The sequence below is a fragment of the Mustela putorius genome, unplaced genomic scaffold (assembly GCF_011764305.1).
Source record: "Mustela putorius furo isolate JIRA1106 unplaced genomic scaffold, ASM1176430v1.1 tig00000081_pilon_pilon_pilon, whole genome shotgun sequence".
Taxonomy (NCBI): Eukaryota; Metazoa; Chordata; class Mammalia; order Carnivora; family Mustelidae; genus Mustela; species Mustela putorius.
This window is the reverse complement of record NW_025421272.1, coordinates 285,131-309,070: the sequence shown is the minus strand read 5'-3', so window position 1 is coordinate 309,070 and position 23,940 is coordinate 285,131. Positions and strand designations below refer to the sequence as shown.

The following is a 23,940-nucleotide window of genomic DNA, read 5'->3' as shown; positions in this document are numbered from 1 at the left end:
CAGAGCCAGCCTGTTGATACCTGCTTAGCCTTGGAGTCTTCTTAAATGTGAGGCAGCCAGAGCAGAACCCAGGTCTAATGTTGAAATGACCCCAAGTTAGTCTAATAAGCCTCAGATCTGGGGCATCTGCCAGTGCTGGGGGCCTCCATGGGCATGAAGCAAGTTTACATGTGCTTGCGCTGGGGCCAACTGGGTTCTGCTAATGGCTGCAGCCTTTGGGAGACCTCAGGAGGCTGAAATCTCAGGTTTGAGATCTGAGTATCCAATGAGCCCCAGATACATGGGCCTGTCCCCTGAAATTTGGGCCTTTGGGCATCCCCGGCCCAAGCACTTAGTCTTGAAGGGTCTCAAGCCATAAGCCTGGCCACCTTCATCCCCTACGTAGCCCACGGTATGTTACTCAAATATAAGTGGCTGGGGTCCTCCCTACCTCTATGATCCTTTTGTGTACTGGACTTCTTCCTCCATAAGGGGAAGAAGGAAGAAAGGACACTTTGTGGGGAGAGAATCAGTCACCAGGGCTGCACAGCCTATCCCTATCCCTCCATACTCCAGAGTTTTCTGGGCAGCACTCTGGACCCAACTGAACCCCGGTTCGTCTCGCTGCCCTTCGGAACTTCAAGGATATCAATCATAAAAGACTGAAGGACAGAAACCATTCCCCATCTCCTTCCTGTTTCCGACCCCAGCGAGGAAGGCGACCTACGGAAAATGCAGAGTCCCGGAGAAGGGGCGCGGCATGGGCGGGGCCTAGAGGACTCAAGCGGGGTGGGATCAGCCTGTGATCCCCGAAGCAATCCTAAAGGGGAGGAGTCATCAGAGGCGGGGCTCAACGGGCTGGAACCTAAGGGGTGAGGCTCCGGCCCTAGGAAGGAGGCGTGGCCACTCTGGATAAGCAGCCCGCCCCTCAGGGCGTGGCTGTCAGGAAACTGGACGCGGCGTGGGGCTGGGAGGGTCCGCCGCGTAGCTGGCGGCAAGGACGCGGCCGCACCGCGGCTCCTTTAAGCCCTCGACACCGCCCCTACCGCCCCGCCCCCGGCGGCGGCCTGGGTCTGGTTGGCAGCGGCGTCAGGTCCGCGCGGACCGTGATGGAGCTGCACATCCTGGAGCACCGGGTGCGGGTGCTGAGCCTTGCCCGCCCAGGTCTCTGGCTCTACACCCACCCGCTCATCAAGCTACTCTTCCTGCCCCGCCGCAGCCGGTGCGCGCCCGGGTTCGGGGGCACAAGTGGGGGTGGGCTCCGCTTTTGATCCGGGACGGGTTCGGGAGATTAACATCGCCGCAGGGCGAGCTGGAGCGGGCGGGGAGGGCGCTTCTCCTTCCTACCCTCCTCCCGCCGCCATCCGGCTTGGGCCTACCCTCCCTGGGACCGCCGCGCCTATCCGGCGCCGTCAGGCCCCCTCCCAGGGCCAGTTAAGGCGCAAACAACCTGGGGTGAGCAATGCTTAACTCCAAGTGGTGTCAAATGGGGGCAGTTCCTTCCAGGCGACTGCGGGGAACTTCTTACAGATGCCTCCCATCGGGTCAGAGGGGCTGGTCTAGGGGCCCCAAAGTCCGGCACCCCCAGAGCTGTAGTCGTGGGTGAGCCTCTCTTCCTTCCCGGAATGGAGGGTTGGGAGCTTCTACAGAGGTCCGGAGACGAAAAACAGTTCGTGATTCCGGAGATAAGGCCCACACCCACTGGCCCGGGAGAGAAAATTGAGGCTTGAGGGGGCAGGGAGGGGTTCAGCAGGGTCTTTCTGGGCGAACTGGAGCGAGATCCTGCCTGCCCCCTCCGCCCAACCCAGGCTGAAGATGCCCCCCACCCTCATCCAGGTGCAAGTTCTTCAGCCTGACGGAGACCCCCGAGGATTACACGCTCATGGTGGACGAGGAGGGCTTCAAAGGTGGGGGCTGGGCTGGGGAAGGATGTGCTCCCCTCTTTGTGGGATTCTCACTAGACCCTGGGATCCAAAGTCACAAGAGTTGGGGCTTTGAAGGCAGATGGGTCTGGGTTCGAATTCAACTACTACCACTCACTGGCTGTGTGCCTTTGAGCAAGTCACTTCCTCTCTCTGAGCTGTTTGTTTCCTCTTATGTAAAATGGCATAGTTATGGTTCTGATCTAATAGGGTCCCATGAGAACTTTTTAGACAGGGCTGTGAAGGGCACTTAGCAGCCTCAGGCCAGTAGCTGGGTCTCAGTTACAGTTCAGAGCAAAAATCAGGGGTTCCTGTGCCAGTTATATCCCCCGGGCCATTATTTTTCCCTGGACTTCTCTCTCTGGTGCCGATCACCCCCTCCCTGGCTGGTCTGGGAACTCCAGGAGTAGGAGGGTTGGGAAAGGAAAAGCAGGAGCGGGCAGCCAGCCCACCTCAGGGTCCTGGGGAGCCTTCTGGCTGCACTTGGGAGATCAGCAGCCACCAGGGCTCTGGCTCCTGCTCTGGACTGGACGCCAGCCTGATTCCTCCCTGGTCTCTGAAGCTGACATCTGGCTCCTACTCCTGCCAGCCTGACCCCTCCTCACCGGCCTGCAACATCAGGCCACAAAACTGAGGTTTGGCCTGTCCTCCACTACAGCTCTTCAGGCCTTAGTTTCCCGGTTTGTGCTGCAGGAAAGTCTGGGTCTGCGGAGGGACTAGGGCATCCCTCAGCTAACCTGATTTGCTGGCGCCCCCTAGTGGTTCCACGTCATATAAAGCCTTAATCCACAGACTGCCGTCACGAGTGAGGTATAAACTCTCATCCCATTTTACAGATAAGGAAACTGAGATTCTGAAGTTAAATCATTTACCGCAGGTCAACAGCAAGTAAATGGTGAAGCTGGGATTTGAACCCAGGTCTGTCTGAATTTGGAGCTCCGGTCTTTTTTTTTTTTTTTTTTTTTTTAAAGAACTTATTTATTTGACAGAGAAAGATCACAAGTAGGCAGAGAGGCAGGCAGAAAGAGAGAGAGGAGGAAGCAGGCTCTCCGTCGAGCAGAGAGCTGATGCAGGACTCGATCTCAGGACCCTGAGATCATGACCTGAGCCGAAGGCAGTGGCTTAACCCACTGAGCCACCCGGGCACCTCGGAGCTCCAGTCTTAACTGGGAAGTTTCCATCCCTAGCAGGCCAGCACTTGAAGCACTTTGCAGTCCTTGCACACATGCGGTTCTCCGGAGCAGAACTTGGGAGAGGGAGACAGCCCCCGTCTCCAGACCTGCCCTTACCATGGTAGAACCCCACCGTCCCCTCACCCCCACCACAGACAGGGTAAAAGGGGCAGGGCCTGTCCCGTAGGCTCTGACATGGTGTGTGCTTCCTGCTCACAGAGCTTCCCCCATCTGAGTTCCTTCAAGTGGCTGAGGCCACATGGCTGGTGCTGAACGTGTCATCCCGCAGCGGTGCAGCAGTGCAGGCTGCTGGGGTCACCAAAATCGCCCGCTCAGTCATTGCACCGTTGGCGGAGCACCATGTGTCTGTGCTGATGCTGTCCACCTACCAGACGGACTTTATCCTGGTGAGTTTTCGGCAGGCTCCAGGGTGGGGCAGGGTGAGCCTGGGGGCCTGGGCACTAACATGATACCTCGTCCCCTTGTGGTCCAGGTTCGGGAGCAGGACCTGTCCGTGGTGATCCACACGCTATCCCAGGAGTTTGACATTTACCGAGAAGTGGGCGGGGAGCCTGTGCCTGTTGCCAGGGATGATTCCAGCAATGGCTTTCCCCGTTCTCAGCATGGTGAGGCTTCCCTCTGACACCCAGACCTAGGGAGGGCCTCCTCTTCACACTGGGCCCCTTCCTTTGTGAGGGTTGGTCTGTAGGCATGGGGATACCAGCTGACACCGGCTGCATCCCAAGATAGGGAGATGTGGTGGAAAGAGAGCACGAGTGTAGGAAGTACCCATAGAGCATGATCCTACACCCCTCTCAGGCCCCTCCCTATCTGGCCACCAGGCGGCGCCCCAGCCCACAGTGGCCCTGACAGCCGCTGCTTGGTCCCTCCTAGCAGGGCCCAGCCCCACGGTGCATCCCATCCAGAGCCCACAGAACCGCTTCTGTGTCCTCACCCTGGACCCTGAGACCCTGCCAGCCATCGCAACCACGCTCATCGATGTCCTCTTCTACTCATACAGGTGCGCCTTGTTTGCACCTCATGTCTTTGTCCTCACACGGTTTTTCCCCGTGCTGTGTCCCACCATTCTGCCACTCTGTGCCCTGTTCTGTGTCTTGGGTTCCTGGCAGCCTGCGGTAACCATGTACCCCTGACTGATGTTCAGGGTAGATCCCAATGTCCCAGGTGCAGCCCCTTCCTGTAGTGTGAACTGAGACAACCCTGAGTCAGGCCATCCCGGGGGTCCAGTATCTTTGGACGAGGTGAGAGTCATCGTCCTCTCCCGCCTCCCACCCCCATCAGGAGACCAGGGCCCTCAGACAGGGGAGGAAAGCGGCCCAGGGAGTGGGAGGAAATGCTGTGGGCTGAGTGCCCTGAAGAACCCTTGAGCCTCCTTTCCTTTTCCAGTGCCCCCAAGGAGGCAGCCTCTGGCGGTACTGAACCCAGCTCCATTACATTCTTTGCCTTCTCCCTCATCGAGGGCTACATCTCCATCGTTATGGATGCTGAGACTCAGAAAAAGTATGTGACCCCCTAGGCCCTGGGGACCAGAGATCCCAAGCCCAGCACTAGGGAGGGGGGAGGGGGAGCATCAGACTCTGAGGTCACCAGGTCGCCCTGCTTCCAGGGGCTCACATTGGGGCAGGGAGGGGTTGGGTGGGTGCCCTGCCCACTACCCACCTGCCTCTCCAGGTTCCCCAGTGACCTCCTGCTGACCAGCTCCTCAGGAGAGCTGTGGAGGATGGTACGCATCGGTGGACAGCCTCTGGGCTTTGGTGAGGGCTGCTTCTTTCATGTTGGGGACTTGGAGAGGACCTGGGCGGGGTGGCCAGGGTGATCCACATGGACTCCCTCCATCCCCCCCAATAACCCTCAGATGAGTGTGGGATCGTGGCCCAGATCGCAGGCCCCCTGGCTGCGGCCGACATCTCTGCCTACTACATCAGCACCTTCAACTTTGACCATGCCCTGGTGAGCGCCATGGGTTGGGCTCCTGGAAGGACACTGAGGCCGGGGAGGGTGGGGAGGGTGCAGGATGTAGTCCGTCTAGGCCAGGAGGTCAGCATGGCCCTGACCCCTCCCTCTGCCCACCTGCCCACAGGTGCCTGAGGACGGCATCGGCAGTGTCATTGAAGTCCTCCAGCGACGGCAGGACAGCCAGGGCTCCTGAGGCCACCTCGCTCCCCCTTCGCCCCAGTCTTCCAGAGACTTCTCTAAGCTATTTCCTCAAGCTCTGGGATGAGCCCTCCCCACCGCCTCCATTCCTGCCGGGCACCCCTCCTTCTGCTCTCTGTATATAAGCTGCGTGCAGGCACTGGCTCTCACGTGGACATGCGTGTCTGCCCATGCAAGGGAACACGGTGCTCTGGGCTTCCTCCGGGAACCCCTCACCCCATCACTCCCTGCTCGGCCTCAGCATTTGCACATTCCCTGCCTGAGGTCCGAGCCATCGCCCCCACCCTCAGCGCCCCAGGCCAGCTGCTCCCTGGATAGGGCCCTGATTTCTGTTCTGCCTCTGGCTGGGTTGCCTTCCCTGGCCGGGTGATTCTGACAGTGCCTGCCCCTCTGGGGGCCTCCAAGAAAAGTATTTTTACATCTCTCTCCCTTTTTTATTGACTTAATAAAGGCCTTGGAGTAATGAAGGGTTGGGCTGTGGCCAGTGGGTGTTGTCTGAGTTTGGACATGGCTGCTCTGTGCCTCCTCCCAGCCCCTCTGCCGGAAGTCCTGCTCTGTCCCTATGTTGCCGGCTCTGACTGGGCTCACCTGACTCAGTTCTCACCTCTGAGAGAAATTGAACCTTTGAGAAGAGAAGTGACTTGGCCAAGGTCACCTGATTCCCCTCCATGGCTACCTGCCTCTGAAGCCCAGCCTCTTCCTTCCTTCCTTGCTGTTTCTGGAATAGCCCGGAAAGTACTGAATGTGGTTAGAGATTCTGAGATCCTTCTGTCTGGAGGTCCCCCAGCCTTCCCTGCCACCTTGGGTGTGACTGGCCTATTGTGAAACCCCTCAAGGAGGACCCAAAAGCACCCTTCTTCCAGGCTGCTGCCTGTTTGCCTTTGGACCATGCCTGAGTCATGGAGGCCCCTCACGGGAGTTCTTGTTGGCCAAGAGATCAATTAGTTCTTGTCACCAGGGCTTTCCTGGAGTAGTAGTGGGAGGGGGCCAGCCAGAGTGGGGACCTGGGTGCTAGAATGACAGGATGGGTGTAAAGGCCACCTGCAAAGCACTCTGCCTTCACAGGCTGCCTTCCTGGGCCAGAGGCTCAGTGTGTGGGCCCAGGTTTCCTGTCGCAGAGGGGGTGCCTCCTCACTCCGTGAGACCAGGATTCCACTGTGAGCCTGATGGGACCCTACAGATGTCCTCGGGGAGGTTATCAGGTACCCTCAGCCCAGACCCGCCCGCACTTAAGAAGGGAAGAAGGGTGTGACTTCGGCGTATTCAGAGGTCACCGTGGCTCCCCAGAAAAGCCAGAACGGGGGCCAGTCCTCTGGCAGTGTGCCCGCCCTGCCCCTGGGAACCCAGGAGCTGCAGATCACAGGAACAGAGCGCAGCAAAGGCCAGCCGGTGAGTGAATGGTCAGGGACCCTAGGCCAGCCCCTTCCCCTCAGCCTCTGTTTCCTCATGTGTATCAAGATCTTGGAGGCAGATCCTTCAGTACCCCTCTACTTCTTGGCGCTGGGAAGGGGTCATTGCTTCTTTGCTCAGGGGGAAGAGGGAGTTCTGGCTTCTCTCTGGAGGGCACAACTTGGACCCTGGCTCAAAGGATGTCCTGGGCTAAGTGGGGGCTTTAGAACCAGAATCCTTGAGACTCCCAACTCTGTAGGTAGAGAATTTCTAGGCCCCATGTTCAGCTCCGGGGGATCCTGTCCCATCTGTCTGCTTGTGAGTCACTGCCTAATTTGGGTATTTCTGTTATCCTGGCTTTCCAGGTGCATCAGGCTTTGCCTAGTCCCTCAAACCAGGCCCTAATCTGGCATTGGTGCCAGGTGCTTCCCATAGGACTGGCCTGGGTAAGGGGGCTCCAGTGGTCTACTCTGACTTGGACCCAGGTCAGTGTGGAGGGGTTTTAGCTCCCTGGGCATTAGGGTCCTTGGGGGTCACTGGGTCAGCTTGACCGTCAACAGGTTATAAATGGGGAGATCTGCTCTGGGATTGCCAGGGACCCGAGGACCCACCTGGGGTCAGAGCACAGGGCTTGGGAAGTGACTGGCGCACACTCCGCTGAAAGGGGGATGTGACCCTGGCCTCACACTTGTCTAATGCTCTCGGTGCCATCACACAGACAGGGCTTAAGCTGTGCCAGGCTATGGCGGAGCCTCGCAGAATCACCTCTTTGTCCCACCTGAGCCCCTGGACAGTTATAGAACAAAGGAAGTCTGTCTGGTTAGCCCAGGCCTGGAGTTAGGCTCAGCTTGGATCATTCATAACTAAGGTTGGGGGTGTTCATTGGCACATAGTCCATGTCCTTGTCCTTCCAACCCTGGACACACTCAGCACCTGTCCACATCAGCACAGCCATTCCTGAGTGCAGGGGTCAAGGCCCCAGACTGCAGAGCCCAAGTGCCCATCCTCATAAAGACGGCAGCCCGTGCCTGGGGAAGGCCCTGCCTACAGTCCCTTGAGGAGTAGAAAGGTGCTCTCAGCCCTCCGACTGCCAGCCTAGTGTCTGGCATCTGCTGGGAGGATGTGAACCTGGGGTGGGGGATGCTCTTAGGTGGGTGGGGATGGGAGATGAGGAAAGCTCAGGCAGGTACCCGCAGTGGCTCATTTCTACCCTCTCAGATTTTACCTGCCCATACAGGGCGAATGAACTTGTGAGTCCTCCTTGAAATTATTTGAGCAGAAATTCAGGGTGGGGGCACCCTGAATCATCCCCACCTCTCTGCCAGGTAGGGCTGTCTGGTTTAGTGCTTATTGCCAAGTTACCCCAAAGCTGGCTCCTTGGTCCTGTGTAGAAGGGAGAATAAACCCTTACCTTCTCAGATGTCCCACCTGGCACCAAGATCCCACCTGGTGGGAAGGTGCCAGGCAGGAGGGCAGCCCCCCTGCAGCTAGCTGACTGAGTACCAGGAAGCTGATTCCCCCAGCTGTGCAAGAGGTGGGACAGGGATGTGCTCCATTCATTTGTGTATTCAAAGCACGCTCTCATTACCCACCCGGCCTTTGAGAGGAAACTGAGAGCAGAGAGGAGAAGGTGCTTGCTCGAGGTCACAGAGCTGGGCATGGCAAAATGAGAATTCAAAAAGGTTAACATTGGGCATAGCCTGGGGAGGTTCCCTGGGGGAAGGGACACTTTAGCTGAACCCTGAGGGATGGGGATGGTTTTGCAAGCTCCCTCGCAATCCCAGCTGTCTGCGTCGGCGGCAGGGAGTGAATGTGTGGGCAGGCACGCGAGGCCTGGCCCTGGCTCCTTCCTGACCCCGGGCTGGGCCCAGTGGGTGTGTTGGGCAATGGCCGTGGTTTGTCTCACTTTCCCAGGCGGAACCTGGTGCTGGTGTTCTAGAGCCAAGGGTGCCGCAGACAGTGGTGCCTGGAGCTGCTTTCTCAGGGGGAATCCATCATGATGCCAATGGGGATGTTTTCCAGGTGCCCGCGCTTGTAATCAGTGCAGACCTCTGAGTGCATCTCTGCAGATGGACCTGTTTCAGCCAGAATGTGTGTCTGTCTGTCTGTCTGTCCACGCATGAATCCATATGTCCCAATGCGTCCTTGGGCCTCTGTGGCCCTACGTGCATCTGATTTTGTCCGAAATCAGCTGTGTGTCTGGCTGTGTTTCTGCACGCGTCCTATGTGTGCGTGGCCGGAGGCGTCTGTGCCTGTTTGTGCACATGTGGACACGTGCTGGTGCCAGTGTCTGTACATCTGCTCCCGTCTGTGGCAGGGCAGTTTCTGTATGTCCGTGTGTACCAGGGCAGGCGTCCACATCTGGTGTTTTTGTGTTCACATGTGTGTCCGTACGTACCCTCCTGTCCACTTTCCTTCTCCGGGCCCACATCCTCCCAGGCTTTCCTGCCTCACCCTAATCTCAGGACGCCCAGCTTCCTGCGGTCACCAGGGGACTTCTGGACTGTGCTGGGTGTGCCTCAACTCTACCCCTCCACCTTCGCCCTCCACCCCAGCTGCCTCAGCCTCCTCAGTCTCCCTCCTGCCTCTCTGTCCACTCCTCCCCTGTCCCTCGTCCTCTGTCTGCAGCCTGAAGCAAGCCTGGCCCGACTTTCTGCCCCTCCATCTGGACCCCCCACGGGGACACAGAGAAATCAACACCAGCGCCCCCCACCCCCGCCCGCCCACTATGAGCTTGAGCTTCCCACTCCTCCGTCCTCCACAGCCGGGCCCTCCACACTTCCCTGGGTCCTGATTCAGCCTTCAGTTGTCCTCACCTGTGCTTCCCCGGGCTTCCTGCTGGTCCCTGTCATCTGGCTGCGCAAGAAATCTTGGTGCGTCCCCTCCCTTCCCGATCACTAGCCTTGGGCAGACCCTTGCTCAGGAGGTCTGCCTTTGAGACCTCCTAGCAGCAGCAGCTCTTCAGCTGCTCTGCCCACTCTGCCCTTGTGCCTTGCCCTTGACTTGTTCTCCCCTGCTGCTGGGAGCTTCTGTGTGGGGCGGCTGCCAGGCCTTCAGGCTGTCCTGAAGGGCCTGCCCCGGCCTTTGAACTTGAGGTGAGCCTTCTCTAAGTCAACGAGCAAGAGCTCTGGGACAGGTCCTAATTAAGCAGTAACAGGAGGGGCTGTGGGAGGTCTCTGACTCTCTCCTGCCCCTTGGCTTTCCTGGAGTTGCCCTGTTTTTAAGCTCTGCCTTTAAAAAAAAAAAAAATTTAAATTGAGGTGAAAGTCACATAATACATAATTGACCATTTTCAAGTGGTGAGGTCAGTGGCGTTTAGCATATTCACAATGTTGCGCAACCACCACCTGTAACATTTTCGTCACCCTGAAAGGAAACCCCACACTCGGTCGCTAGTCCCTTCTCATTCCCCTTCCGACCAGCCCCCAGCCACGGCCAATCTGCATCCTATCTCTGTGGATTTCCCTGTTCTGGACATTTCACGTGGGCAGAATTAGATAATATGTGACTCTGGGCCTCTAGCTTGTTTGACTCAGCCTGGTGTTTTTGCGGTGCGTGTTTTATCGGTATTGCCAATTCCTTTTTCTGGCTGAATAAGTGGACATACCACTTTTTAACAGTTCATGATCTGTTGGTGGACATTTGGGTTCCCACCTCGGGCTATTAATGTGGGGGCGCCCAACATTTGTGTTTTCTGCCATCTCCCGCTTCTCTTCCTTCCTTACATGCGTGTTCGGTGGACAAGGTGACCTGGCCCCAGCTGACCACTGTCCATCAGCCATTGAATGTCCACCAGTTGGCCTTTGGACAGAGCAAGCTTTGATGGCCTTTTCTCCCCTTGGAGCTGCAGGATGTATTTTCTTTTCTTTTTTCTTTCTTTCTTTTTTTTTTTTTTTTTTAAAGATTTTGTTTATTTGGGAGAGAGAGAGAGAGCATGAGGTGGGGAGGGGCAGAGGGAGAAGCAGACTCCCGCTGAGCACCGAAGCCTGATGTGGGGCTCGATCCCAGAACCCTGAGATCATTACCTGAGCCAAAAGCAGACACTTAACTGACTGAGCCACCCAGGTGCCCCTGTTTCTTTTTTTCTTATCAAGATAAACACCCAGAGTTTCCTTGGCAGCTCTCCAAGAATAAGAAGGGGAAGAAGGCAGGTCTTCCACAACACCTGTCCCAGGTCATTTCCTCCAGGCATCCCTGCCAATGAGTCCCACCTCTGTGTCCTGGACTTCCCCTTGGGACCAGGGCTATATTTGCGGACAGCCCCATGGGGACCCTGGCTGGTCCCTTCCATCTTTCTCCAGTTGCTCTCTCTGTTGAGCAGAGTTTTTGAGCTTTTGCAGCAGTTGGCACCAAGAGAAGTCTCCAAGCCCATCCCACTTCCTCTCTCCATCTCCTCCACCCCTCCCGCTTTCATCCTCACACAGGACATGCAGGACAAAGGACTCCCCATGCAAGTGCCAGGAAACCAGCTCAACTAGCAGAAAATAGACTGACATCATTGTCCTGTGTAGCTGGGACAAGTGTGGGGCTGGTCCTGGCTTCAGGCAGAGACCAGGGTTCAGGGAAGTTGCTTGGCCTCTCCAGCTAGACTGGCCATATTCTCACCCACTTTATCAGACCGCAACCCACCCCATGGAGCTGGGGAAAGTGGCTTTTCACAGCGCTAGACCTGTGATGTCCCAGCTCCAAAGGCTTGGCCATGTTAGGGAGGCCTGTCTCCTGAGTCTGACATCAGTCTTGGGGAAGGATTCTGACTGGTTCTGCTCGGGATGCAGGTACAGTGCTAGACTCCAGGGTACCATGAGGATCAGGCTGTGTTGGGCGCTCCCTCCTAAGCCTAGAGTAAGAAATGAGTAGGCTGACAAATGGTGGGTTTCCAGATCACATGCTGGATGTTGGCTAGTGTGTTTATTCACCCTTCAAGACCTGGATATAAAAAGGCATTCACAACAAATTCACTTACCTGGAAGCCTAGTCTTGCTGATTTACACCCCGTGCATAGCCTGGTGCCTGACACATATAATTAATTACTTAAATACAGGTTGAAGAAAGGCCTAAAAAGCCACCATCCTTCATCTGTCTTGGCAAAAGGCAGGATTAGCCCCTCCAGTGAAGACTGGTCTCGTTCTATCAGGCTGTCAGGTGCTGCTTATGGAATTCATTCTGAAGTGAATTCTTTAAAGGAAGTAGGAGAAATGCCTTATGTTTTTCCTTTTCAGCTTGTTTTCCAGGGAAGTGTTGAAATCTGCAGTGGGTGAAGGAATATATTTTGAATTCACTTTTAAAAAAATATCATAAAGGAAAAAGTCAGCGTCTTTAAAAATCAAGGCTTCCTAAAAAAAAAAAAGAGAGAGAGAGAGAGAGAGAGAGAGATCATGTGCTTTGGTGTATTGTGAGAGATATAATTCTGATTTCCTTGAGGAAAGGTGACCAAGAGAAGGCACGAGAAAGGCTCCAAGAGAACCTGTTCCTGCCCAGCAGTGAGGTGGACCTGCACTTCCTGAGGCCTGGCTGCAAGTGCACTGGATGTGGGAGGCACACATCTGGGTCCTGCAGCCTGGAAGCCATGGCTGACCTTTCCTGGGGCTTCTACAGATGCCCACATCTGTATGGCTGGGTGTTCATCCAGTCACTAAGGATTTATTGAGCACCTACTAAATTATATGGCCTATGCTGTGCTCTGGAGAGGCCATGAGGAGCCATGAAATTTGAGGGGGATGGGTAGGGACCAGCCTGGGGTGGGAAAGGTTCCAGGAGGGCTTCCCTGGAGAGGTGAAGCTTGGTCTGGGTGACAGTTCATTCAGTAGGAGGAGATTCAGGCAGTGGGAACAGCATATGCAAAGGCCATGGGGTGAGAGCTCTGCTCCCCTGAGGGACTGAGGAAGGTGAGAGAAGGTGATGGCTTAGAGAGGTGTGGGTGAGGCTGGGGAGGTGGGGAGGGCCTGGTGGCTGTGGTAATGGCCTTGGCCTTACTGAACATCAATGTGAAGCCAGGGGAGTGTTTTAAACAAGAAGGTGGCACCAGGCTGTGTTCTACAAGCCCCCCAGAGGGGCTGTAATGGCAGTAAAGCCATTTTGTGGGTGGCCCCATTTCCTCCCTCCCCTCCGTTAGACTTCAGCCACACCTGCTCCTCTCTCAGCTAGACTGGGGCGCCTGGGTGGCTCAGTCATTAAGTGTCCGCCTTCAGCTCAGGTCATGATCCCAGGGTCCTGGGATCGAGCCCCACATCGGGTTCCTTGCTCAGCGGGGAATCTGCTTTTCCCTCTCCCTCTGTGATCTCTCTCACTCTCTCTCAAATAAACAAAATCTTAAAAACAAATGAATAAACTAGACCAAGACAATCTTGCTTGGTGGGCAGCTCATGACGTTCCCTCCACATGGAACTTGTAGCATCTCTTTCCTGCATTTCTGCCAGTTAAACTGGCATTTTCTTTCCAGACCTGTAGAAACACCAACCCTCTCCCTGGCTGGCCCTTGACCAAGTGGATCTCCATCTTCCCACTGCAAAAGCCATATGTTTTCAAGCTTGTTGCACCATGTGGCTGCATGAGCTCTGGGCAAGCCACAGTGTGGATGGCGTGCTGGCCAAGCATGTGGGCCGAGGACAGCTGCCCACACTCAAACTTGCCTTTGCTCCCTCCTAGCTGTGTGACCTCCCACCAACTGCCCCGTCTCTTGGGCCTCAGTTACCCCATCTATAGGGTGGAGACAAACCATCTCTGTGAGGATGGCTGGGAGGGGTCACAGAGCCAGCCTGTAGTAGATACTCAGAACTGGTCTCAGCACACAGAGACATCTCTGATTATTACCGCTGGGCAAACAGCACATGCCTGGGACACCTGGACATATGTGGCAGGAATGTAAAGGTTCAAAATAGACATTGTATGTTGTCATCACGAGAAAAGTCAGGACTCCATGGGACTTGCCGGTCCTTGTTTAATGGTTAAGGTTGCTTTTACTTACAGTGACATTTCAGTGCTTAGAGCCACTAAGGGACCCCATGGGGCTCCATAGGGTTCTAGGCCCTCTGTGTTCATCTCTCCTGTCCCCTCACCTGACAGAGAGGACCTTGGTCTCAGAGAGGTGGTGAGGGGGAAGTTGTTCTAGGCTAATCCGAGAGAGGGTAGAGGGGCAGCACTCTGATCTCCTAGTCATCTCCCCTCAGAGGGGGACACATCCCCCCTACCCCTTCACTGCAAACAGTAAGAGACTCCCGAACAGAAGATAGTTCCTTCTCTGCTGCACTTCCCTCAGTAGGTATTTAGGCCTCTGGCAGGGCGCTCACTTACCCAATTTGGGGGAGGCACTGGGCACATGGGGGACATGGCTTCCCACACAGGGAGGAAGACACACCAGGTCCCAGAAGAACTTTGGCAGTTCTCAACCGAAGAATCCTTCAGCTCAGGATGACCTCACTGGCCTCGTGGGGAGGGCGCTGGTAGATCCTTGCTCACCCCAGGGTTTATGTAATATTTTCTTTCCCAATCGTCCTCAAAGCCAGCCTATGACATAAAGAGATGTGCGCCTTTGTCTGTCCGGGTGACTGGCTGGCTGGCGGGTATTTCTGGAGGACTAGCGATGGGCCGGGCATTGGCACGTGTTATTCACCAAGTTACATTCCCCGTTCTCTTCAAGTAGTATTCGCCACTGCATTTTAAAAAATAAAGATACAAAATATTTATTACCAAATTCCTCACTTTAAGTGGGTAATTCACTGGGTTTTTGTCTCTTCAGATGACAGTGCCACCACAATTTGACTCAAAACCACTTCCATCACCCGCAAAGAACCCCCATGCCCATTAGCGATCACTCCTTGTCCTCAGACCCCTCCGGGCCCAGCGGCCACTCCTCTGCTTTCTGTCTCTATGAATTTATCTCTTCTGGACATTTCATTCAAATGGAATCGTACAACGTGTAGCCTTCTGTGACTGGTCTCTTTCACTTGGCGTCCTGTCTCTGAGGTTCATCCACAGTCTATCACGAATCGGGACCTCATTCCTTTCTGTGGCTCAGTAAGATGCTGTTGTATGGTTAGACCACAATTTTTAAAATCCGTTTTCTGTTGATGGGCATTTGGGTTGCTTCCATTTCTTGGTTATTGTGAATAAAGGCTGCTATAAATATTTGTGTGCAAGTTCCTGTGTGAACACGTGTTTTCAATTCTCTTGGGTGCATACGGGGGCGTGGAACTCTCATGCATGGGGCATCTCTATGTTTGCGTGTTGGAAGGCCTGCTGGTCCTCAAAGTGGTTGTGCCATCTTGAATTCCCAGGAGCTGTATCCTAGGGTTCTGATTCTTCCCTGTCTTCGCCAGCACTTGTTACTGTCTGTCTTTGATGACAGGCACCCCAGGGGACATGAAGAGGTATCTCACTGTGGTTTTCATTTTGCATTTTCCTCAGACCCATTCATTTAGCATTTTCCTGGTGGCTAACGATGTTGAGCAGCTTTTTATGGGTTTATTGGGCATTTGCCTGTTTTGAAGAAATAGCTGTCTGTTTCTCCTTTGCCCATTTTATTTTATTTTTATTTTCATTATGTTTCTAGATATTGATTTATTTATTTTTGAGAGAGAGAGAGAGAGAGCGCACACCTGAGAGAGAGAGCGAGCGGGGAGGGGGGAGGGGCAGAGGGAGAGGAAGGGGGAAACATAAGCAGACTCTGGGTTGAGCACGGAGTTTGGTCTCAGGACCCTGAGATCATGACCTGAGCCAAAACCAAGAATTGGAGGCTTAGCCAACTGCACCACCCACGTGCCCCTGTATTTTTTTTTTTTTTTAAGATCTATTTATTTATTTGAGAGAGAGAGCATGCCTGGCCAGAGGGAGAGAGAGAGAACCTCCAGCAGAATTCCTGATGAGCACAGAACTCGAGCTCACCACTCTGCGATCACAGCCTGAGCCAAAACCAAGAGCCGGATACCCGACCCACCGAGCCACTCAGCTGCGCCCCCCCCCTTTGCCCATTTTAAATTTGGGTTGTCTGCCTCTTGACTGTTACATTGTGCCCCTGCTGTCCACAGGGGAAACTGAGGCTCGGAAAGGGGACGCGACAAGGCTCATAAGCTCATAAGCAGATGGAGACTGGTAACTGGTAACTGGTAACTGGTTTGGTGTCTAGCTCCCACCCTAGCAGGTCACGGGTCACTGTCTCTCTTCCCAGATGAGTGGCCTCTTCTGACCCACCCAGTCCACCACAGGTCTTGTTCTTGCACTTAGAGCCGTAGAGCCTCACAGGGTGGGCCGGAAAGACAGGGAAACAGCAGTTCTGAGGAAACAAGCCAGTCCTCTTTCCCCCTCCGAATCACGAGGACCCAGCTGACGTGGCCCGGGAAGAGGGGACAGCCCGGGCCTGTGGTCGGGGAGCCTATTTATACTGGCTGGGCCGTGTTGCAAGCCCTTCCTGCTGGGGAGAGGGACGTCACTGGGCGCTGACCTCACCAGAAATGCTGACGCATCTTCCCCTCATGCTTTGCTCAGTTGGCCAGCCGGGTCTCCTCACCTTGGGGCACTGCCTGTCCTCCTGCCTCACTGTCCCCTCCCACCAAGCTCCAGGCACTCCCCCATCGTCCGCACTCCCCGCAGCCCTCCAACCATGCCCTCCTCTTGCAAGCTGTTCTGGGCAGTGCTTTATCCCTTAAATTCTTGTGTTAAAGACCGACTCCCATAGTACCTCCGAATGTGGCTGTATTTGGAGATAGGGTCCTCAGAGAGGTAAGGCACAAGGAGGCCACGGTGGTGGGCGTGGCCCATCCATTATGGCTGCTGTCCTTCTAAGAAGAGGAGATTAGGACAGACACACAGACTAGGGGTCAACCACATGAGGAGACAGCAAGAAGGTGGCCGTCTAGGAGCCAAGAGAGAGGCCACAGGATAACATCGACCCTACTGATCGCTAGCTCCGGGATGGCACTAACAGCCATTTCTGTTGTTTCAGTCCTCCCGTCTGTGCTATGCTGTCAGGGCAGCCCGAGCAGACCAAGAGCTAACTCCTCCTTGCTGTCAGTGGCCGTTGCCCTGGGGCCTGCACACAGCACCTCGCTTTGCTGCTCAGAGCATGGTCTTTCAGACTTGAGAGCCCCCTTGTGAACAGCACGTCTGTCCTCGTAACTTCTCCCATCCAGGGTGATGCAGAAACAGGAAAGCAAAGGCCTGTGCCTTCCCACCACCCTGAGTGCGAAGGGCGGTCCTCGGTAGCTGAGACGGCCGAGGCACTCCAGCCAGCTGTGGCTCTCCAGCCCGGAGCCGGGCCCTGAGTGTCTCAGTTGCCTTGTTCAAGAGAGCCGAAGCATCCCTGCCCTGGTGCTCTCTGCCTTCCAGGGCTGTTGCTGGATGAGATCAGGGATGCGAAATGAAGAAGGATCCCAGCTTGGCATGGGCCCCAGGAAACGGTCTTGTGGGGGTGGGCACAGAGATGAGGAATTGAGCAGAAGCCACGTTCTCAGAAGGAGAATCCAGAACTGGTCCTTGGGGGCGGTGATGGGAGGTGTGGTGAGCGCCATGCTGGGGTGCCAGGGAGTGGGCGGGAGGTGAGGAATAGCCTCCTGGGCATGGGGGTGTGTGGGGGGGAAGAGTCTGGTTTTGCCCACTATGGGATCCTCAGCACTTGGGAGGGGCTGGCTCAGAGTAGGGCCAAATAAAAGTTCGTTGAACAAATAAATGAGTAATGGTGAACGTGTCTGCAGAGGATAGAGAAGGTGGGAGCAGCCCTGGTGGCCAGGATGGCTGCCCAACCCACCCCCTCCCCTGCCACCTCAGGTCTCCCTGTCCAGGCTCCAAAGGCCCAATGCTTTCCCTAGCTGGCAGCTTCCAGGGGTCCTACCCTGGTTCTCCGGGCTCCTGAGGCCCTCCCCCCCACTGAGCTCCCGAGGGTGCAGGCCAAAGACCCTCTTCCAAGCCAAGGAGATATGCTGGGGCTGCCTCTTAGCCTCCTTGTCTGCCCTAGGCCAGGCCTCAGTTTATCCTAACAGAGTAGCAGGTTGACTAGAGAGGCATGGTCTCCACAGGGCCTTGACTCTGACATCCACTGAGGTCTGCGAGTAGCGGAAGACTAACCAAAAATCACTATCTTTCAGAGAAAGTGAAACCTGGTCCCCAACCATCACCACGGTGACTCCTCCACCCTGGCTTCCCCTCTGAGCTCACAGCTTCCCCATCTCCTCCGCCCCCCACACTAGCCCTCAGCAGCGAGTACTTGGAATTAGACTTTCATCTTTCTTTTTTCCTTCAAAGGACTTTTGCCTTTTATGTCCATGATAGCGGCAGGGCTAAGAGCCAGGCCCAGGAAATGCTTTTCGAATCCTCATTTTATAGGTGGGGCTGCTGAGGCCCAGAGACATTAAGTGACTTGCCTCTGGTCACACAGCATGTTGGCAGGTTGAACCCTAATTTCTTATGTCTCGTTTCCCCCCAAAAGATCCCGTCTGTAAAGAAAGGTCCTGGCTGCAGGCAAGGGATCTGGGATAAGGAAGGCTAGTTGCGAGGGGGTGCATGATGGGAGAAAGGAGATGGCTGGGAGCCCTGGTGGTCCTGGGGCCAGGACCACAATCTCGAATATGCCAGCCTGGGTCTGGCTCTGTGCCCAGAGCGTGGCGGTTTCTGTTCACAGATGTCCCAACAGTCCCAGCAAGAGGGCGGGAAGGGCACTCAAGAAGGAAGATGTCTCGCTACTCTCAGCTCCAAACCACAGTGACTTGTGAGGCTGTTGGCTCCTGGGCCAAGCCTGACCTGCAGTCCTCCAAGGACCCAGTTGTCACACTCTCCCCTCTATCCTGGGCACAGCTCCCTACAGATGGCATGGACCCCCTTGCCCCTGCTCACCCCAGGAAGGCTGAGGCTGCAGTTTGCATCACCTTTGGGAGAGAGCCTGATCTCGAAGAATCAATTCGAAGAAAACAGGAGGAGGAGGAGGCATGCCACCGCACACAGCGCCCATTGGCTGCCCGTGGAAACTTTGGTTTTTGGGGTTATATTCCCAGAAGGCCTGCCCTCCCCCCCTCCCCACCCACCTCACGAGGTGTTGGCCAATCGCCCTGGCAGGCATAAAGTGGCTGCCAGCCCGCAAGGCTCCCAGCCAGGAGGTGTCACCCCCAGCAGGCGCCGGCCGGAGCTCGGGCACCCAGCATGCGGGCACAGCTTATGTGGAGGACGCTGCCCAGTAAGTACTTCCTTCCTCTCCACCAGCACCCCGCTTGCTGTGCCCATGGGTGCCAGCGTGGTGCAGGGGCTGGGAAGGCCAGGCGCCAGAAGGATGCTAAGGGGAGAGAGCCAGGAGGTCAGGCAAAGAAAGTGGTCCACTGAGAACAGAGCATCTTCACAGGGTAAAGAAGGAGAATCCCTGGAAGACTTTTAAGGGGAGGTGATATAGAGGTGACTGTGAGAGCTAGAGAATAAGGGAAGGGGATAGATTGAGGGAGAAGCCAGGGAAGCAGGAGGGAGGTGAGTGACGTGCTGGGAGAGGAGGAATCTGCAGAAAAGCAGTGTGATGTCTGGAGGGGCAGTGAGGCTTCCTTGTTGCCCTGATCCGCAGGGTCTGGGATGGAGAGACACGGGGACCCCGGAGCCCACACGATCACACAGCACGCCTAGCCACACCCACAGGGTGACACACACACAGAGCCATGTGATGTCATTCAGAGCCCTCAATCTCACCGACTTGGGAGCCCCCACATGCAGTCCGGTGCCCCAGGGTGGACTGGGCACAACGCTTGTGTGTGGCCAGTTTGTTCCTCTCACCTCATGCAGACCTGGACACACACCCGTGAAGACACCCTAGTCCCACGTGCACGCAGCACTCACATGGATCTCCTCCCCGCCCCCCGCCCAAACCCGGCTGCAGATACCTGGGGAGGTAGCGAGGAGCGCCCTATGGTCTCGGTGCCTGGGTGGCCAGCCCCCCAGCTGTCCCCGGCAGCGTCTTCCCCAAGGGGCTGAACGGTTCTTAGGAACGGAACATGGTGTCACTGCCTTCCGGGCCATTGCGCCACAGGCCCCTTCCGACCACATGGCTGCCGGTGCCTGGGGGTGGGGGTTGGGTGGATGTGGAGAGGTCGCCAGCAGTAACTATGCCCAACCACCCCCAAGAGTGTGGCTCACAGCATCCCTGGTGGGCCTGACGGAAGTGGCCACTAAGGAAGAGAAGAGGAAGGTGCATGAGGTCGAGAACAGTTCTGGCCTTGTGTGAACTGGGCAAGCCCTTCTCCCTCAGTGCCTCGATTTTCCTGTCAGTAGAATGGGGCTATGGTCTAGATGATCCCACACATCTTTTGCAGACAGAACCTTCTGTGGGAAAGGCAGCCTCTTTTGCTTGTACAGACAGAGCTCTAGGCACCAGGCTGCTCCCAGGCTGAGCCCGACTGCGCAGAGGGCCAGGGTCTGTGACAGGGGAGCCCAGAATCTTGGTCCAGAGGTCTTGCAGAGAGCAGCCTTGCTTGGGCTGCCCTTGTCAGATCCTGAGGCTGGCAAGATTGGCAGGTGCGGGAACTTCTCTTAAGGGCCTGCTTGGTGAAGCAGAATCATTGTTAGGGATGCTGGGCTGTGACTCGCCAGGGAGGTGGTGGTGGCCCCAGCAGGTGCGTACACAGTGCCCAGCCCCACCCTCAATGGCACGAAGCCTGAGCCAATGGGCTATGCCCTCTGAGGCCCTGGGGGTGTCCTCCCCTCTGAAAGCCGCTGACCTCCTTCCCCAAGTCAGGTGACATCTTCCCCCCTTCTCTGCCCCAGGTCTGGTCCTCGGACTCCTGTTCTTGAGCACGCCGGTCATGGGCAGCTGTCTGGACAAGGACCAAGAGCTGCTCAGGCAGCTCCAGAAGCAGGCGGACATCATGCAGCGAACCAGCATGCTCCTGAACCCCTATGTGAGCACCTGGCCCCTGGTGGCATCTGAGTCTCAGAGGACAGCAGGCCTGGGGCACGAGTGAGCCTGGAGAGGATGAGGCCCAACTCCCATTCACACAATCCCCACTCCAGACGGGACCGGCGGGGAAACCAAGTCCCTGTGTTATTCCAAGGCCCCCTGGACCTCTCTGGGCCTAACTCTGAAACACCAAGGAGAGGAGAGATCTTTCCCAGCTTGTCCCATTTCTCAGGTGTAGCAGCAGGGACCCAAACAGAGTCCTGTTCTCCTGAAGCCTATGGTTACGCTCCCTGCATCATAGTCACCCCAACCAGCCCCCACCCCCAGCATCCTTCTGTCCCTGCTTACAGACACTGGGGAGTCCTCACCCCTCTCTGGCCTCAGTTTCTTGATCTGTACAATGGGAGGATTGAATGGGATGGGGTGCATGAGGTCCAGCATTTCAAGGCAGACCAGAGCAGACCTGTGTGTGTGTGTGTGTGTGTGTGTGTGTGTGTGTGTTGGGGGCTTGAGCACTCACGTCCTGATTCTCTTTTCCCTCCAGATCCAAAGCCAAGGCCTAGACAAGGATGGACTGAAGGAGCACTGCCGGGAGCGCCCAGGGACCTTCCCCAGCAAAGAGGCCCTGCAGCGGCTCAGCAGGCAGGAACTCCTGCGGGCTCTCAACACCATGCTGGATCACGTTCTGCACAGACTGATGGCCTTGCAGCAAGACATCCCCAAAGCCCAGGACCTGGAGACAGTGAATAGAGCAAAGCAGAACATTCGCGGGTTCAAGAACAATATCCACTGCATGGCCCAGCTGCTTCCAGGCTCATCGGAGAGGACTGAGCCCCCTCCGATAGGCCCAGGGACATCTCCATCGCCCACCCCCACCCCAGACACCTTCCAGCGCAGGCTCGAAGGCTGCAGGTTCCTGCACGGCTATCACCGCTTCATGCACTCTGTGGGGCAGGTGTTTCGAGAGTGGGCAGAGAGCCCGAGTCGGAGCCGGAGACACAGCCCCCGCCGTGGCCTGTGGAAGGGGGCCCGCAGAGTGCCACTCTCCAGGGGGAATAAGAGACTCCTTCTCCGGGGGCAGCTGCCCCGGTAGTCTTAGGGGACACCCCGGCAGAGAAAGGATCCGTATGTACTCCCTAGGATGGCATCTCCCCCCAGGGCCTCCAAACCTGCTCCCCTCTGTTCCTCACCTCCCAGAAGTGCACTTTAAGGGGTGGGAGTCAGGCTCCGGGATGGGAGGGTAGGGTCAGGCTATTGAGCCCCCAGCCCTGAATTCGTCAGTCTTGGTGGGGTGGCTGGGTCAGGCCACGCGGGGCCAACTTTCCATTGATTCAGGGGTCTGATGACACAGGCTGACTCATGGCCAGACTGACTGCCCCCCCGCCGCTCTGCTCCCGGAGGGCTGCTGGCCCTTCCCTCTCATGACTTACAGAGCCGTTGCCCCCAGACTTCCTCCTTTCCACGGCAGCATGGTTCCAAGGGGAGGGTTAGGGCCTGAGCTGGCCTTCGAAGGCTCATTGCCATTCTCAGGCCAGACACCTGGACATCTGGGTGACCTCACTTTAGGCAGCTGTGACAGATGCAGAGTGTCTTAGAAGGAGCACTGATCTGGGGGCAGGGGTGTCCAAGAATAGGGCTCAGTTCCCAGCTCAACCCCTAACTCACTGTGTGGCCTCAGGCAGGCCACTTTACCTCTCTGGACCTCAGTTTTATTTTTTGTGGTTCAAGCCGTTGGTGTAAAGCCCTCTCCGCTTGATTCAATTACATAGAGCAAATATCCAATGCCTTGCAAATGGGCAGGGCCTGGAGTTCTCTATAGACCTACTGCCTGGAAGGGCCTGGTCTTGGGTCCCGGCTGCTGGCTGCGCCCCCTGGTGGTGCATCATTAAAATTTCTCATGCTGAAACTGGTTCGAGGGAGGCCCAGAAGGTGCTGGCTCAATTCTTCAGAGGGATATGACTAATTTATCGATTTTTATCAGTTTTTATCTGTTTCCTATTTATAAGGCTTATTTATGATGTGTATTTAATGTTAATATTGTGTCAACATATATTTAAAAAACTTGCCTTTTTCTAAAGCCCTTGTGTCTCTCTGTTGTCTGGTGGGAAAGGATTTGGGGGAGCCTGGCCTTTTGGAGAGACAGGGACTCCAACTGTGGGGTGTCTCAAACACAGACAGAGCATTTAGCCCGTCTGAACGTGACTCCCCTGAGATGCTAGGGGCTAGGGATGTCGAGGTTTCGGAGCAAGAGGGAAAGGAGGAAGGCTGGAGCTGTGGGCCCCTGTGCGTGTCTGGCTGGGAGTCCATGTGCTGATGTGGGTTCCATGAAATAGACAAGATACTAACAGATCCTGCCTCAGACACGACCTGTGACCTGCTCTGTCCTTGAACCTGCTTCTTGAGGGGCCCCAGGGGGTAGGAATTCCACCAGGCCACCAGAAAACCGGGCTCCGTCCTGATGCTCAGAGCCCCGCCTTTTCTTTAATCTTGAAATTTCTTAATGCGTGAAAAGAACATTCCCCGAAACAGAACAGGTGTTGACTTAATACTGAAGCACTATATAAAGGAGCCCCCTTCCCACTTCGTAAATAGGGATACAGTATAAACATCTGTGAAAGAAAGTGGACCCTTGAGGATTAAATGCAAACCCTAAAATTGTGCACAATAGGACACTGTGTACATGCCAATGAAAGCTAAGGCAGCAGCTACAAAGGAAGAGCTAATAGAAGTGGATGAACTTGACCTGGATCCATCCCTGGGCACCCCACCTCCTGGGACAAGATGGAACAGGACTTAAGATCAGGGGTGGAGGAAAGCCTCATGCAAGTCTCTCCACAATAGATACGATCCACTTTGCAGATGAGAAGACTGAGACTTAGGGAGACTACAGGGAGGGCAGGCGTGTGCTGAATTCAGGTCCTTTAGATGCAGGGTGGGAGCAACTTCTGTTACACTCTAGCCTCTGTAACTAGGCCAACAATGTCACTGAGTACCTGGGGGCACAGAGCTCCCAGGCCAGGGGGCCGACAGGCAACAGACACGCAGAACCAACAAGACATTGCAGCATGAGCTCAGCAAAAACCAACACAGGGTGATAGAACTGAGTGAGAGACCCAGGCAATAGGGGTGGTCAGAGTGGCATCTGGAGGAGGTGAAGCCTCTCCATCTACTCCGAAACCCAGAATGACACATTGGAGAAGGGGCGGGGCTTGCAGGTGGTGGGAACAGCTAGAGCAAAGGCTCCAAGCATTTAAGGATCAGCATAAAGTAAGTGGCGGGCATGACTGATTTATCAAACCGGCCCAGAGAAGGGAAGTGTCTTACTCGAGATCACAGAGGGAACTCCCGTGCACAACTCCACGCCTGGACTTGCAACCGGCAGGCTTCCAGGGCAGTGCCCAGTGTTCCAGGTGATTGACCAAGTACCTGGTGAGAGCTTCCCACTGTC

At 55.8% G+C, this 23,940-nt stretch overlaps 2 protein-coding genes and 1 long non-coding RNA gene across 5 annotated transcripts; 2 read left to right on the top strand and 1 right to left on the bottom strand.

Annotated features, from left to right (window-relative positions):
- The first annotated feature begins 941 nt into the window (after positions 1-941).
- On the top strand, positions 942-5,715 carry CASTOR1 (cytosolic arginine sensor for mTORC1 subunit 1). 3 transcript variants are annotated; one of them, XM_004766447.3, is made up of 9 exons: positions 942-1,201; positions 1,816-1,886; positions 3,293-3,480; positions 3,567-3,699; positions 3,968-4,094; positions 4,481-4,594; positions 4,766-4,848; positions 4,950-5,044; positions 5,175-5,715. In XM_004766447.3, exons 1-9 carry the CDS (start codon positions 1,089-1,091, stop codon positions 5,241-5,243), a joined length of 993 nt encoding a protein of 330 aa, XP_004766504.1. In that variant the 5' UTR covers positions 942-1,088; the 3' UTR covers positions 5,244-5,715. The 3 variants fall into 3 exon arrangements, with proteins under 3 accessions (XP_004766504.1, XP_004766505.1, XP_044919097.1); XM_004766448.3 differs by having other exon boundaries at positions 944-1,201; positions 3,971-4,094; XM_045063162.1 differs by having other exon boundaries at positions 1,092-1,201; positions 1,788-1,886.
- Positions 5,716-10,655: 4,940 nt separating this feature from the next.
- On the bottom strand, positions 10,656-19,715 carry LOC106007238. The gene is made up of 3 exons (XR_001181892.2): positions 19,480-19,715; positions 13,928-14,285; positions 10,656-11,882 (listed from the first exon to the last, which is right to left on the bottom strand). It is a non-coding gene; the product is annotated as an uncharacterized LOC106007238 (long non-coding RNA).
- On the top strand, positions 18,677-22,569 carry OSM (oncostatin M). Its single transcript, XM_004766449.3, has 3 exons — positions 18,677-18,794; positions 20,360-20,493; positions 21,037-22,569. The coding sequence occupies exons 1-3, from the start codon at positions 18,761-18,763 to the stop codon at positions 21,583-21,585; spliced, it is 717 nt and encodes a 238-aa protein (XP_004766506.1). The 5' UTR covers positions 18,677-18,760; the 3' UTR covers positions 21,586-22,569.
- The last annotated feature ends 1,371 nt before the right edge of the window (positions 22,570-23,940 follow it).

What these genes read in the sequence shown, in the direction of transcription:
- CASTOR1 (XM_004766447.3), top strand. Translation starts at nt 1,089, where the DNA reads ATGGAGCTGCACATCCTGGAGCACCGGGTGCGGGTGCTGAGCCTTGCC. An exon ending in GGACGAGGAGGGCTTCAAAG is followed by an intron (nt 1,887 to 3,292) that starts GTGGGGGCTGGG and finishes TCCTGCTCACAG; the next exon opens with AGCTTCCCCCATCTGAGTTC. An exon ending in TGGACAGCCTCTGGGCTTTG is followed by an intron (nt 4,849 to 4,949) that starts GTGAGGGCTGCT and finishes AATAACCCTCAG; the next exon opens with ATGAGTGTGGGATCGTGGCC.
- OSM (XM_004766449.3), top strand. Translation starts at nt 18,761, where the DNA reads ATGCGGGCACAGCTTATGTGGAGGACGCTGCCCA. An exon ending in TATGTGGAGGACGCTGCCCA is followed by an intron (nt 18,795 to 20,359) that starts GTAAGTACTTCC and finishes TCTCTGCCCCAG; the next exon opens with GTCTGGTCCTCGGACTCCTG. An exon ending in GCATGCTCCTGAACCCCTAT is followed by an intron (nt 20,494 to 21,036) that starts GTGAGCACCTGG and finishes TTTTCCCTCCAG; the next exon opens with ATCCAAAGCCAAGGCCTAGA.